Genomic DNA, 16,547 nt, shown 5'->3' with positions numbered 1-16,547 from the left:
GAAGCTGATTCCGTCGTGACTTGGTCGTCGTCAAGGTCTTGGAGATTACCGCACAGTTACCAGTATGCGCTATGCGTCGTTTAACACGCGCAGTGGAAGGGTTGCGAGTACTACGCCCAGTGGAAGGGGGGGGGGCGGATGTCGCCCCCCTCTAAGATCTCAGCTCCCACTGGAGCTAGAAAGACGAAATTTGGAGGGTAGGTGGGGGCCATGGGGAACTCTGTTGTGTGTGAATTTCATGACCCTAGGTCAATATCTTCAAGGTCAAATGAGGTCAAATGTGGTCAAATCTGCCATATTAGCGACTTTTTTGCGTTTACACGCCGATAACTCAAAAAGTTACCGGCCGATTTTTTTAAATCTTTCACTATACGAAAGAGCAAACATTTGTGAGTATGTATGGTGAATTTCTAGATAATCCAACAATAAACATGGCAGTTAGAAGCCTACTAAGGATAAGATGTCGCCGGCTGAAGTGGCATCGGCCGACGCGGGAAACGCGGCAATCACAATTTTGTGTTTACACACTCATAACTCAAGTTGTTACCGGCCGATTTTCAAAATTCTTTGACCATATGATTGCCCGTACATTTCTCAGTCTTCTCACCGAATTTGACGCGAATCTAATATAATCAGCGGTAAGGAGCGCGATGTAAAGACGGAACCGTCCCGCCCCGGCACAGTCTACAATTCAGGCGGCGCGTAACGGCTAGCGCCGGCCGCCGCGCCGCCGCGCCTCCGCGGCGGCACGATGTTTGACTTTACACCGCTATTACTAGAAAAGTTGTGAACCGATTTTCTTACTTCTTGCACGAGAAGATCCGCAATTCAATTCTGGACAGGTTGCCGAAATTTCACATTGATATTATACTTGCGGCGCGAGTTATTGGCGAAAAACAGGAGGGGTGGGCGAAATCCGCCCCCCCTTCCACTGCGCGTGTTAATCTTGTAATGCCTGCACGAGTCGATAAAAAATGTTTCCGCACTTACGACAAAATTAACAGAAGCGGCAGAAATTAACAGAATAAGTCTGCTGCTTTTGCTTCTGAAATCAGATTGACCTTTCATTTCGTGTCTAACTGAATTGATGTGAAGGAAATTCACAAAGTCGTTTGGGAATGAGACTGTTATGTTTCGCCGTAAATGTATTGTCGTAGACGTCCAGTCCAGAAATATTTGAAATGTTGTTCATCTATTGGGAAAAATACAACTCATCCACATTTGAAAACACATCTTGATATTGCAATATTTTAATTAAAGTGCTTACTTTAAGACAACTGGCTTAACAATTAACCCTCGCACGACCAGGCCATTTCTCATAACACGAACGACCAGGGGGGGGGGGGTTGTTACGACCCCCCCTGGCGTTTCGAAACGGAAGGTCGTAGAGCTTAGCGGAAAAAACCAACGGATTGCTCTCAACGAGGTCTCGCGATTGGTGGTATATTTTTTGGTCCTAGGTCAACATTTGACCTACTTATGACCGGTCAAAGGTCAAATTTTCCGAAAAAATCAAACTTTTTCAACTTTCCGCGGCGATTGCGGCAAAACGGTGGGAGATATCGACTTGAAACCTTCACTATCGTGTTCCTTGATCAATTCTCTATCGTTTGGTATGTATTTCGTTTCCCTAGCTCTAAAAATGGCGCGTTGGGAGCGCCGGAAGTCGGCAAGGTCACAGTCGTCGGCAGAAATTCGAAAAATCAAAATTTAAATTTTTGAAATCTGATTGTATTTTTGGATTTGGGAGGCCCATTTGCTCCCTATAGAAGCTAATATTGCTGCATATTCCCATTGAGGTGACAAGAATTAGCAAAATAGTGGTTCGGGCGCTTTTCAAAAATAGTACCGGACGCTGTTCCTCTTGTGACGTCATAGCTCCGTGACCTGACCTGACCCGGTCAATTTTCTTACACCACACGATAGCCAATGCTTGCCTTAACATGCATGGGAAGTTTCATCATGATCCATCAAACAATGTGGGTATCACCGGCAGAAAACCTAGGGATTCGGCGCACACGTTTGGTAACTGTCGGCCGGAGGCTGTACCTCTTATGACGTCATAACTCCGTGACCTGACATGACCCGATCAATATTTTTTCGGCAAAAGATGCGCAAAGGCTGCCCCAGAGGGTATTGAAAATTTCAGCCCGCTACGACAAGCCGTTTAGCGTGCACTTCGAAAAAACCTCAGGGGGGGGTTGATACACCCCCCCCCCCCCTAGGCGTTCTAGGTTCGTAATTTTTTTCCAGAGGCGCTACTTTCCGCTAAAGAACGGTTCATTCAGTTCATTCCATTGAGCCCATGCCGACCACGCATTGAAAACCTGACGTGGCAGCCGGCCCTCGAGTGTTTCATTCAGATTCTGCCGTGACCGCTGGGCGTTCGGCATTATTGAGTTGGACTCGGTCGTGACCGGAGCGCTCAACTCTGTCAGCATGACGCCAGAAACGCACCGATGACCGTTTACCAGTCATGCACGCAGCTCATACACCACACATTCCTTCTCAGGAGACTGCTGAGTTTTTCTCAGAGACTGTTGAGCTATTTACGGCACTACAGAACGCTTTTAATAACCGGCAGATGAATGATTGTGAAGTCATTTAACTGCAACGAAAAGGAAAACCAGCTCTGTATGGAGTAGACTTACCGATCGTCAAAGTGGTTTTCCTCTTTGTGAGAAGTGCACACGATATTTTGACTAACCTCATGTTTTTGGTTTGTGATGATAGCAACCAACTCATGACGGGAGTATAATGCCGGGCTCAATCGGAATTTGTTTTGCGTGACGTTCAATGACTTATTTGTAGTTTAACCCTCGCCCGCACATGCCATTTTCCCATCCTAGAACGCATATGGGGGGGGGGGGGGTTGCCACCCCCGCGCCATTTCGTTCCTGTTGCACCAAGCTCGCAGTGCCCGGACAGTCTTCTGGAATCGCAGTGGGCATTGTTGAAATTACCAAAAAATCGCAATCTGATTGTCTGCTCGGTGTACCGACCGCCGCGTTATTCCGCGACCGCACTGCGTGCGGATTTTACAGACTTGGAAACCCAGCTTCAGCGTGTCCTTATCGACCACCCCAACGTCCCGTTTGTTATATGCGGCGATCTGAATTGTGACTTGTTAAAGAGCGCTAGCTCTCCCGCCCGTCAACACATCAGCGAGTTCCTCTCTGACTACTCCCTGGATCAACTAGTGACAACATCAACATTCACTACCGGTTCTCTCTTGGACGTGTGTATTGTACAAAACCGAAAATTTGTGCGTTCTTATAGCGTAGTCCATTGCCATTTCAGCCCACACAAACTCATCCACGTGACCGTCGACGTGCCTAAGCAGCGCCTAAAACCAACTGTCATCCAATCTAGATCACTTAACCAAGTGGACGTTCACTCTATCAACCAAGAGCTGCTGAGTGTCGATTGGCAGGAAGTTTATAACTCGACGTCTGTTGCTGACAAGTGGCAGGTCTTTTTAGATAACTTTCTACCTGTCTTCGACGACCATGCCCCCCTCAAAAATGTGCTGATAAGAAATCCTACAGCGCCCCCTGTATCTGCCGCCACCCGCGACATTATGTCCAGGCGTCGCTCCGCGTTACGTCGGCTAGGCCGCGAGTCTCCCGAGTATAAGGCTCTTAACCGCTCCGTCCGCGCCGCCTTACGCCGAGACCGCCGTCACGTCCTCCAAAACGAGATCAGCGAGCGTGGGGTAAACAAAGTCTGGCAAAGCATCAAATCAGTGATCGTTGGAAAGAAAGATGGTCCAAATATTCAGCCCGATCTATCTCCCGACGATCTGAACTCCTTCTTCGTCTCTGTCGGGCCCCGCATTGCCGCCGAACTGAGTACCCAAAACAACGATACTGATCTAAATGTACGTCTACCCCGTGTCGGCGCATGCAGCTTTAGGCCGAGGGCCATCACTCTCGGGGAACTCGGACTCACAGTGTTCAGCATGCGAAACTCTGCCGCGCGTGGCACTGACGGTATATGCATCCGCATGTTAAAAGTATGCTTCCAAACTATTGGCGACATCATTTTACACATCATTAACGTCTCAATCACCCGTTCCGACATTCCTGACCCCTGGAAACACTCTATCGTTCAACCGATCTTCAAGTCTGGCAGCCCATCTGACCCCAGCAATTTCAGACCGATCTCCCTAGTTCCCGTAATCATGAAAATCATCGAGCGTGTAATCCATCAGCAGCTCTATCACTATCTCACCCATAACCACCTTCTTTCGTCTACCCAACACGGATTCCGCCCCCGACACTCCACTGAGACTGCACTGCTGTCAGTCACAGATAGCATCCTTGCCGCCACCGATAGGGGTGAGATCTCAATGCTATGCCTCATAGACCTTAGCAAATGTTTTGACGTCATCGACCATGAACTCCTTGTCAAAAAGCTCCAAATATACGGTATTGAGACCTCCTGGTTTTCCGCTTATCTTCAGGGACACACGCAGAGTGTATCCCTGAAAGACAAAACTGGCCGTAAGATAACCTCTCGACCGCTCCCAAACACCGTAGGAGTTTTCCAGGGTTCGGCTTTGGGTCCCCTCCTCTTCACTATATTCTCCAACGACCTCTCACTATTTGCCGGAGACGCCACCGCTTATCAGTACGCAGACGACACCCAGATATTGGTGAGCGGCCCACGCAACGACATCAGGAGTCTCATCTCGCGCATGGAGGCATCGCTAGAGTCACTTAACGCATGGTTCTGCGCACACGCCCTGAAAGTCAACGCTTCTAAAACTCAACTGATGGTATTCGGTAGCCGACAAAACCTACGTAACCTGCCTCGCTTCAAAATATCTTTCCGTGACGCTGAGCTCCTGCCGTGCGCGCAGGTGGGAAACCTGGGTGTTGTATTCGACGGCGCACTCACCTGGGAAGCACACGTGGCCGAGCTGAGCCGTCGCTGCATGGGTGTACTGATCGGCCTCTCCCACGCACGACACTGCCTCCCAGACGGTATCCTCAAAACGATCGTGACTGCACTCGTCATCTCGCGCGTCCAGTACTGCCTCACTGTATATGGAAATGGCTCCCAGAAAAACTTCGACCGACTCCAAAAAATTCTAAACTTTGCAGCACGGGTCATATTCGGCCGCCGGAAATTCGATCACGTCTCTGGCCTCCGCGATTCACTCGGATGGATGCCTCCGAAAGCTATGGCCGATGTTAAAACCATGGTAACTGCGCAGAAAATAATAAGCAACGGCGAGCCCGAAGCACTAGCTGCCATCTTCACGAATAACAGTGACGCGCGAGAGAGATCCACTCGACAGGACCACCTTTTCCACCTTCCACGCTCGCGGCTCGAGACTGGCAAGCGACGATTCGGCTACCGGGCCGCGGCGCTACTCAACAGTCTGCCTCCCGGTGTCATCGAACAGCGCCCCGCCCAATTCGCCCGTGCGGCCAAGGCTGCAGTCTGTCCGGCGATGGCGACCGCCCGACGATGACCCGTGTCAGGGGAAGGAGGTGCGACATCCGTGTGCGGTGTGCTGTCTTGAATCGTCCGTTTGTATATAGAGAGAGCGAATGTCCAGCGATTGAATCTGTATGCCTGTGTTTCTTGTCCCCGCATGTTTTTGTTTGTGCCCGACTCAGACTCTGGATTGTAATCGCCCCGCCCCGCGTGGATTGTCCATGAAGGTAATACAATACAATACAATACAATACAATACAGAGCTTAGCGGTAAAGACCAAAAAGATTCTTTGGGAAGAGACAAATCCAATGGTACCCAGTTTTACCTTCTCAGGTCAGTCATTGACCTTCCAGGTCAGGTCAAACTAAAAAATGTTGCTGTTTTGGGTCACCGTTGGATATCAAGTGCGCTGCTTAGCATATACCGATGACGATGCTGTTTTCTGGTGCCAAGCCAGCTAGAACCTCGTTGTCACACTACCCGACCAGATTTTTGCTGCTGAGGTCATTTCAGGTCAAGTTAGGTCAAGGTCAATTATATGTGTTTGTATGTCTGTGTGTGTCTGTGTGTATACTGATGTGTGCACCGATTGTTCTTGTGTCCATATTACATGGAATCATGATCTAAGAAGCTTTTATCAAAAATGCAGTAAAAAAAATCACAAAAAGCAAATTCAGCTTGCCTAAAACGCAATTATCTTAGATGACCTAGGTTGACCTTGACCCTGACCTTGACACCTGTACATCGTCGAACAACATGTTCCATGATAGGTGGGAGGTAAGACTGGCAAAAAAGGCCGAAATCAAGGTGTCAAAAGCTCACAAGGCCCATAGCAAACGCAAGATGTTGAGAATTGGCCATTTTGGTCATGACATGACCTGAAAAACAAGGTCATATCTCCGAAACCAAAAATCAAAGAAACTTGAAATTTTCAGTGGACATCAAAAAAGAATAGAAGAGCAGCTATACGAAAAATCAGCCTTCTAGCTCTAAAAAAGTTGAGTGCAGAGCTGAAAGACTACATGGAGGGGGGGGGGGGTGGCAACCCCCCATGTGCGGGCGAGGGTCAATTGCTTCTTGGCCTCTCACTGAAATATTGATGCAATGTTTTATACCCGTTGCTTCAGTAGAATGACCCGACTTGCAATTTCAGTCCATTAACTTTTTATTGGTATTTTGTTTCTACATTTGATACCTACCCACCACTTTTATGGTGTGCTGTGGTAGTTACACATTGCAGCCTGCAGCCTTGAGCCCCTAACTTCGCCATGGATCAAAATGAAAAAAAAAACGCAAAAAAGTCTTCAGAGCATGCACTCACTATTGTAATGTGTTTTTCACTTGAAAACGACATGGCTATGAGGTAATGCACGTCAGTAGCGGCGGAACACCTTCAATTAGTTAAGGGGGGGGGGGGCACTGCCGACTTTTGGTCCCATTCTTTCCATGCAACGCCCATAGGGCTTATGTTAAAAAATGCCAAAATCAAAGGGGGCACGGTGCCCCGGTGCCCTCCCCGTTCCGCCGCCTATGATGCACGTAATGTACGTTGGTCACATTGTCTGTGGTAAAGTAATCCTGTTAGCGCTAATGGCAATGCGTTACCATGACGTACGGTACGGTGGCATGTTATCAAGCCTGATCTCATAAGCCACAATTTGGTGGAAGAAGCAGACATCCCAGCCTAGCTGTTAATATCTCAAAAACAAATATTTTCACTCCTGAACATTGCACAATCCATCGTTTTATCTAGAAGTGCAAGGAACACTACACTTGAGATCAAGGTGATGGGGTCATTGTCTCAAAGACTAAAGGCTATACCAACGCTGGCATATAGTATGTAGCTGTTCGACACAACCTTCAAGGATCAACTTCAGGAGCCTGTTTTTTAGAGTATTGTAGTGAAGGTTGATAGTACTTTAATTGGTACCTTCTAGACATGATTTAACAAATGCAATTTAACTGCTGCAAAATCATACTGTTAATAAGGATCCCCCAATAGCCTTTCTCCTTTTGCCAACATCTGCATTCTGCGTCACGCACCAGGCGATCGCCCAGCGTCCTCCGCCGCCAGCTAGTGCGGCCCGCACCGGGTCGGCAGTGGCACACGGCTCCGATATGGCGGCGCGCCATATCAGCGTTGTGTTTGGCGCCGCCACAAATGGCGCCAGTTTGTCGCGCGCTCTGCCTGCAAACAGCCAGCGCCAGCGTGCCACGCAGCAGGTGACCTCTGCAGTCGATGCCGACGGGAATGGTACGCTCATGTCTTCATCGGAGAGTTCAAATTGGCATGATGTATACAGATCGGCACTTAGACGCTAATGTGCAAGGAATGATGATGGTAGGATACGAACGGGGAATGGCATGCTCGGAATAGTGTATGTACAGTGTCCATCTGTCAATATCCGCGGTCTCTGCAATATCCGCGTGCACACTGCACATGTCACCGTATTGCACAATGCACATGGCCTGGGGCGAGGCGCGGATGAAGAGGAAGCTGGGGCCCCTAGTGGTGAATGGCATCCAGGCATGTTGTGTCATACTGACAAACAGCCGGCTTTTCTGTGAGTCAAGATTGATACTTGACACCTCGACTGGCGTGGTATCGTACATGCGTTTGTAATACCGCCCAGCGTTTGTAGCGGACCGGAATCACTGCTTTGTCGTGATGTATTTCGACCACACTTTATTTGGTCTATCCATGGGTATTTGTATGAATACGGCCATAGCAATTAGGGATCAAAATTTCACGAGCGGACCATTTAGCAGGCTCCGTGGCAACTGGAATTGGTTCTCGCTATATGGTAGGCCCATTCTATCGCATTTACATGGTGCCACATTCTGATTAAATTTGGTGCAGGTTGGAATTTTCTTCCCTCACCATAGCAATCCACGGACCGAACATATTCACGAGCGGGCGTTTTCAGCGTCTTCGCATGGCAGCTTTGTTTGCAACTCGCAAGTATGCTATTATTTCAATGCCTGAGTTGAGTTCAAAGGTTATCTCGGACAATAGTGTAAGGCATTTTGTGATGAATACGGTGCGCCGAAAGTTTGGACAGTTTCTTGCTAAGTCTAGATTTCCGGGTCGTCTGCAGAGAAGTTCGCTTTACTTTCCTCATTATGAAGTTTTCAATCGGAATCGGAAGAGAATCAGGCAATGTGTATCTTTGTATTACTCACTCAAAGTGAATGCTAGGTCGTATTATGACTCGTATTCTGATCTCCATGTATTAAACAGTTAGTGCTAAGAATTATTTTCATCTGTCCAATGTCCATGTTCCGATAAGCCCATCCGCCAATCAAAGTGGCGACAGCTGACAGAACCCCCAAGGCTGCTGCGTCCAATGTTCCATTCCAACATACTGTATATTTGCACAGTTCTTCCTCAAATAATTTTATTAACAAATGCATCGTTAGAGTAGCAATTTATTTGAACAGATCACGATGCATATTCAGTCACATTTCCATCAAGAGATAAGGCATTTTGACATATATCTTTCCATGAACAAGACGTAAATACCCGTGGAAATCATATCATCCTTTCCGAAAACCCATACTACGCTGTTAGTTCTAGTTGCACAATGCACATAGCCCCTCGGCCGCAGAGGTGCAGTTTTATCGCTTAGCTTGCATTCCCTTGTGCACATATTTGCCAATCATATGCCGTACAGGCAGGTGTTTCGCTCACATCCCCTGCGTCGCTTAACCCCCGCCCCTGCTAGCACCCCCAAACCAAACCGACCGAGCCCAACACAGGGCATGGTGCATTGCCCTGTGTAGGTATAACGAAAGTGGGTGCACGGTCATTGTTGGGGGCGGGGCGGGCACCTGGTGAGGCCCTGCTCCCTCCCCCCCCCCCCCCACTTACAGATATCACACGGGAGGCTGAGCTTTCCGTAAACACAGCACATGGTCCCGTTACTTGCTTCGAGCTAACACAGTGGCGTCCATGTGGGTTCAGAAAGGGGCCCGCTGCTGAGTTCAGGGTCAGACTAGGGCGTCCATGAGGTTTCTGCGCGTTGAGCTTGGCTAGCGAGTCATGGGGTCATGTCATCACTGTCCGTGTCACTGCTGGGGTATCGTACTTGTTCATATCGAAATGATTGATCATATAAAGCAATTACTATTGTTAGTGTTAGTTATGTTTGCAACGTGACAGCAATTCACCATCAAATCTTGAGAATACTTAGATATTTTCGTCACTTTTAAAAGCATAAACCTGTAAGAACATGTAATTTCGGAATGTTTGATTTCATAATCCTTAGGAAGCGGTGTTGTAGGCTATAAAATCCCTTAGAGCTGTTCGGCCCCATGTGAAAGTAGTCAAGCGAACGGGAAAACGTAGCTCTGCCCACCACTGTTCCACAAAATACCGTAAATAAAGTAGAAATAAAAATTAAACAATTACCAAAGGGATTGAAAAACTACTAACTGAGCATATAATTTTTTATAATAGGTATCGATAAATTAGACCGAACGAGACGAATGCCCAATTTATCTTGCTTGTCATTTTAGAGGCATACACTGCAGCAATCTTGTTTCCTCCTTACCCAGATAAAGCTGCACCCCAGCCCGCTGCTGTGAATGACCGTGTGCTGACGCCTCTGTCCTCTCTCCGTGTTCCAGCTCCCCCAGAGCAGGTTGGTGGCTGAGAGGAGGTCTCGGGAGCGCACTGACCCGCCGGCCACCATGGAGCTCAACTTCGTCACCCAGCGCGTGATGGCGCTCTGCTTCCCGCCGGGAGTAGACACTGACACGTACCGCGCCAACCTGCGGGAGGTCGCGCAGATGCTGCACAACAAGCACGGCCACAACTACATGGTGAGTCCGGCACGGTTTATTGCTGATCTTAGAACTGTCCACTTGTCCTTGGAACTCGCAAATTGATAGCGTTTAATAATTCTTTGAGCACGATTGATAGTCACTTTTTATAGCATACAGTGATAGAAATGATTATTGTTTGTACTAATTCTGCCTGTGATCTATCACGTAGCCTCTTCGATACTTTTCTTCGCAAAATGTCAATTCGCTTTAGGTGCCTATATTCTTTATTTTCTCTGTTTATATGCAAATTTTACAAACAAATAAATAGTTTTTGTAGTCCCGAGTTTTTATTAGTTTGAACTAATTGTTTTGGTCCTTGATGGTACTATCTTGATCAGACGATATATTTCGAGTGTCCCCGTCCTCTCACCACCGCCCGGAGTACCATCTGACCTCTGACCTCGGGGGCAGATCTTCAACCTGTCGGAGCGGCGTCAGGAGCTCTCTGAGCTCAACCGACGAGTATCCGAGTTCGGTTGGCCCGAGACGCTGGCACCGCCGCTCGACAGGCTCTGCTCCATCTGTAAATCCATCGACAACTGGACCTCGGACGACCCCCACAACGTGGCGGTGCTGCACTCGCGCGGCGCCGACGGCAGTAGGGACAGGTGGGTAGTTAAAGGCGACGTAGCTGGGCAGACACGGAACAGTGCGATGTTGTACTAGTTTTTAGGCTTAATGCGTTGTGACGCTGACCTTGCGGCATATGTTAAACATAATTTGAAGCATAAATGTGAGCAAAAACGGATAACGACGAAGTGTTTATAGGAACAAAGGCAGCTATTGTCTATTATTTTTCCCGATGTGTTTTGGCTTTGATGGGATTTTTTGTTGTGCGGGATCAAGCTTTCTTTTTCCGGTATCGCATTCCCCGTCTCGGATCGAACCTCAGATAGCACGTCTTTGGCAGGGATATTCACTTCATCTGGCACTCAAGTGATGTTAGAACACAATGCGACTTCAGTAGGAGGTCCGTTTTGTTTTGCCGAGCTGCTTTGTTGTAGTGTCTTATCTCTTCTTGGTCCGAAAAAACTGGCAACGGAAAACAATTACCGGCGTGCGTTCTTGGCAGGGAACCCGTGTGACTGAAGCACTTTTTGTTTTTCAACTCGCACTGCAAGGAAAATAGCATGCACTGGGGTTGGTGTTTTCTTGTCGCGCCGATTCTCTTTAATTTTCCACTAACACTATGCTAAAACTTCGGTTCGCGGAAGTGAATGAATATGAGCTTTTCCAGTCTGACGTCTTTGGCCTCGGACTGCGCTCGATGAAATGTCCCGAATTTTCGTAATGGGCAGTATACAACCCAAAGCTCCAGAAACGGCTGTCACTCTTGCCGAATTTTCTACGAATCGCGACCGCTAAACAGTTCTCGGGATTTATTCGTCGGAGATGGTATTATAACGGAAATGGAATGCCGATGCAGCTGCCAGATGACGGAAGTCATATTCAATGCCGCCAAATGCAACGACTGCCCAGCATCCAACGAATCTGAATGTGCTTATAGTTTCTACTGTAAGGCAGATATGGTCTTTTCGCGGTTTTAAGGAAAATAGATAGCCTTTAGTTTGCGGCAATTCATAGCGATGAAACTTCGGTACGTAGTTCAAGATAAAAGAGTTATTCACAAGCATTTACTGCCCCACAAGCTCGTTTGTCGAATATGCTTTCGTCCGTCTCATTAGGCCCAGCGAAGCGCTGTTGAGACGAGCGTACGTGCTCACTCGACTGTTCTGACTCCTGTGTGTATGTATGTGTGCAGCGGCGGCTGGGACCGGATCGGCGTGGTGGTCAGCGCGTACATCCACTACTCCAACATCTGCAGTCCCGACCAGGCGCTCGACAGGTTCGCCATGAAGAAGTTCTTCGACGACAAGATCCGACGGCTGGACCACCCGAGCCAAAAACGGTGCGTGTATGCTGCGTTTAGTTCCACATCGGCGTTTTTTCTATCAAATAGCTGATGGTACAGTTAAACAGCTTAGCTGTTTCTATTAGATATTTTTCCAGCTTTTTCTCTTATGACTTGTATAGAGAGTATAAATGCTTCCATTCACATATTTTGTTTACCAAACATAATTCAGCCATTTTTTAAAATCAATTTGCTATGAGATATTGCCATTCGTCGTTGAGGTGCACCACTCGTATAGTGCTGTCTGGGCTCTGGCTGTCTGTTTTCTGAGGTGTTTATGTGTGTTCGCGACTGGCTGCTCTCGTTACCGGGCCAGTTAGGCTAATGCAATCACAAGACACCATGTCGTGCCCCGGGGGATGAGAAAGGAGAGAGGGAAGGGAGGGGAGGGGAGGGAAAGAGACTCTGGCTGGCCTCCAGGAGGCAACATGATTAGTCCCGCTCACGACCTATCCTCCTGTCCTCTTCTCTCCTCTCCTGTCCTCTCCTCTCCTGTCCTCTCCTCTCCTGTCCTCTCCTCTTCTCTAGTGTGGCGTGCATTATCCGTTACACGTGCGGATGCACGCAGTTCTCCGGGCTTGGTCAATGTTCATGGTTGGTTACCCATGATGCAACGCTGTACAAGTGGGCAGGAACTCTTGACATTGCTTGCCGGCATAAACCATTGAGACTCGTACTCTAGATAATCGCATCAGTTCGGTACACAATCCCTTTATCTTCTGTAAGCTTATTTCCGATCTGATAGACCATGCAGTTTGTCAATCACAGGACGTTCATGATAGACATGTTGATTGTTGATGTCCCAGACCTGTGAGCGTTAACTGCACTGCATGAATTACGCTCATTCTATGTACCAAATGATCTGCAGCTTTCTCACAGTCATATGTAGGTACAGTTTTAGTAGCCTCGGCGATCAGGTAAAAGCGTAGCTGAACAGATTCGATAGCTCGTCAATGGGACGAATATTGGCGCATCTGTGATATGACATCATGCCTGATGCCACACCTCTTTACATTCCTCACGCTGCGCATCACCTTTGACATCATCCTCACAAGGTTTGTCAATCGCATGATTCCGACCATCGGCCTCACACCCACTCATGACAGCACACCTGTGCGATGCCATGGGTGTGGTGTGATGTCATGAGTTAGGTGACCTAACATCGGGCTCATCACGAGGTCTCACAGATATTCATCACAAGTCCTCACCTGACCTACCACATGATACACAATACACATGTATCGTCCTAAAGCTCATGCATCATTTGACTCGTCTCACTTCACCTCTGACTTCACCCCTTCCTTCTACAGGTACGTCAACTACTTCGCTGGCCTGCTGTCGGGTCGGATCCAAATCAACAGCGCACCACTGAGCCTGCACCACCTGGTGCTGGTGGGCGCGCCTCAGCTACGGCCAGGCGGCGGATGTAGGGTGTTCGTGCGCCTGTACCAGGGAATGGTGCCCCTCTGGACGTCAGGGGTGTACACGGTGGACGACCGCGCCAAGTACACCGTCATCAGGTGAGGGTTGAGTGCGGAGGCAGATAGGCTTGATATTTCGGCAATCGTCAGCTTTTCAACCTCACGATAATGTCACGACTCACCAGCCCAGCTAGCCGTTATGTGGTTGTATTCTTCTTGCTTTTGAGGACCCTTGCCATCAGCTGATCTCCTTGGATTTCTGACAGCAACCATTTGCTTTCTGCTGACCTCCTGACCCTCGTTGCCGCTTGCTACTTTGTGCTGCCCAGTTCTGACGTCTGCGCCCCTCCCCTCCGCTAGTCCTGAGGTGGTGCTCCAGCTGCGGGGTGACATCCTCATCAAGTGCTACCACTGCGAGTCGCCCTCCGAGCGACAGGTGGTCTTCAGGGTGCAGTTCCACACGTGTGCCGTCTCCGACGACGTCCTCAGCTTCCCCCGACAGGATCTGGACGACCCCTGCGACGGTAGGTGGCGCTGTCTAGTGGTGGGTTGGGTGAACTAATAGTGTTGTGTCCTGCCGCTGAAGTCTGAAGGCGCTTTGAGTTGTCATCAATCGTAAAATAGCGATCTGCATTTAGCTTCTACTCAGTGCGAACTGCGAGCAGGGTGTAGCTATGGAAGCGTTATACGGCGCAAACGTAGCTTTGGCTTGTTAGGAGTCTTGTATTTTTGCTTGTGATGCGTCATGTCCGTGGGTATGGTCCATATCTTCTGCACATCCTTGTTCCTGGCTTATTGCTCATGGTGGCATTAGTACGTGACTTCCGCCGTTGAGTCACATCCGGGTACTGTTGGCGAGGCCTCACACTTCCGCGGTCCAGGAAAAGTATCATGAAATGCGCGAAACTCGAACGTGATGGCGTCCAACGGCATCCGAGATCATGAGAATGCCCTCGTCAAAAGAACGGATTGTATGAAATTATTCGCATTAATTCAGCACAGTTACAATAGGAAAATTAGGCTATTTATGTAACTTTACCAAAGCTTCTGTAAGTCCACAATCATTGCCGATTCCACGGGGCGACGAGCAACCGTTTCCGGCGTATGCTACCCGTCCCACCCATGATACCACCCATGATTCCGCCCCCAGCGATCAATCTCTACTGCTTCCACACATTTCATGTAGGGTATACCCGAATCCCCTCTATCCATACCCCTCCCTGGCTCCGCCCAGCTAACTCTGACCCTCTGCCGTCCCCTGATGGCCCATCGGTGGGGTTAGTGCACCTGAACCTTCCGTCTCGGTGGTCGGGTTTATTGGTGCACCTGTATCCGGTTAGGAGTCGCACCACTGAGCCCGGCTGGCGGACCGTGCCAGTTGAGAGTGATGCTGTCGGGGCGGCGGGCTGTCGGCTCTGCGAGAGCGGGCTGGGGCTGTCGGAGAGGTGTGTAATGTGCTGTGCTGTATGGACATATGTGTACTATGTAGATAGGGGCTGTAGGAGCGGTGTGTTCTGTGCTGTGGGGATACGTGCTGTAGGAGAGGTGTGTGCTGTGCCGTATAGGGGTGGGGATAGCTGTGAAGTGTGTGCTGAGCTGTGAGGACGGGGGACAGCGGGAAGGTGTGTGCTGTGCATTAGGCGACTGCGCTTCTGGTGGACTTGCTGTGATCTTGTGTGTTCTGTTTGTGCATGAGATTTTCCCGTAGGCTCATCTTTACGGCCATGAGCCAGCGGTACATTTCAGCACGTTCACTGTATCCATCTTCTCCTCCATCATATTCCTAAGCTCTATACCGTCCACCCGTCTAACCGTGCTCCTTTTTTTTATCTCCGTCAGACATGCGGTTCCCGCTGGACGGTGGCGTGGAGCTGCACTTCTCCCCCACCAGCCTGGGTCAGGACCAGGTGGCGGCGCCGGTACATCTGGACCGCACCCCGGACCCGGTCCAGCGGTGGGACAGCTACGGCGAGCTCCGGACGGGACCCGCCGACCTGCCAGGTACTGTTCGGGCGCTGGGTATTGGAGGGGGTGTTAGCCGTTAGGGGTGTGTCAGTGGGAAGAGAAGTAAAAATGATGTAGTGAGGAAAGTGTTGACAGGTTATCCCTCGGAGGTCAAACTATTTTTATATTTGTGTGTTCTTTGTTCACCCTGGTAAGATATCACCTTTGTTTAGTGATGCTTTCAAGCATGTGTTAAAAAGTATTTGCTCAAACCAAAAGAGTCAAATTCCTTTATACAGGGCCGGGAATAACGTGTTTCCTATGCGCACGACTGGTTATGTGTATGGTTAATGATCCTACAAGATTAATAGTCACACCGCGGTTAATTATTACCGGCAACATAACAAATTAAGCTGCTAATCTGGCTTGACAACATTAAAGGTTGATCAATTATGTTCACAGCAGTGATCTTTTTACGCGTCATCTCTTCTTGGCGACGTTTATCATATGCTCAGCAATTCATTAATCAGGATAATCCCTTGGAAAACCATTATGTGGGCCCACCAATAGCCGCATTGGCGCGGGCATGAACGTCACCGTTTTCAACGCATATCATGCAACTGCGATTTCTGTAAAACAAAAGTGTTTTTAAGCCGCAAATATTGCCGGGCTTGGAAAAATGTGTCGCTAATTAAAGTATTTCAGTTGACAGCGATATAAATTCCAAATGTGGCTAAGCCCATCAACAGCTGGCACTTGAAAGCGTGACTGTTACGCCCAGCTGTAGCATGCAAGTGTTTCATATAAGCACGCACCACTTCACATGACCAGCGACTGACCACTATCACCAGCAATCGTATCAGCCTCCTGTCCATCACAAGTGGACCAGTTCTAACGCACCTCCGAAAATGGTGACCGGGGCTCCTGTGAATCCGAAACATTCATGAGACGCTCCGACATGCGACGGAGCTGTGACTGGTCCGTTGTTTTACGT

The 16,547-nt window shown here is 48.9% G+C and overlaps 1 protein-coding gene across 22 annotated transcripts in view; it reads left to right on the top strand.

Annotated features, from left to right (window-relative positions):
• The window catches only part of LOC122380571 (tensin-1-like), a 156,560-nt gene that overhangs the window by 105,016 nt on the left and 34,997 nt on the right, over positions 1-16,547 (top strand). For all 22 annotated transcript variants that reach the window (XM_043363939.1, XM_043363910.1, XM_043363964.1 and 19 more), the window contains 6 exons: positions 10,079-10,273; positions 10,688-10,884; positions 12,039-12,185; positions 13,499-13,708; positions 13,970-14,133; positions 15,449-15,610. In XM_043363939.1, the coding sequence (XP_043219874.1) occupies positions 10,079-10,273; positions 10,688-10,884; positions 12,039-12,185; positions 13,499-13,708; positions 13,970-14,133; positions 15,449-15,610 (1,075 nt within the window). The remainder of the gene's footprint in view (positions 1-10,078; positions 10,274-10,687; positions 10,885-12,038; positions 12,186-13,498; positions 13,709-13,969; positions 14,134-15,448; positions 15,611-16,547) is intronic.

This window comes from Amphibalanus amphitrite, unplaced genomic scaffold, assembly GCF_019059575.1.
Source record: "Amphibalanus amphitrite isolate SeventyFive unplaced genomic scaffold, NRLGWU_Aamphi_draft 000009F_arrow, whole genome shotgun sequence".
NCBI classification, from domain to species: domain Eukaryota; kingdom Metazoa; phylum Arthropoda; class Thecostraca; order Balanomorpha; family Balanidae; genus Amphibalanus; species Amphibalanus amphitrite.
The sequence above is the reverse complement of the archived record's forward strand: the minus strand, read 5'-3'. Positions and strand labels throughout refer to the sequence as shown.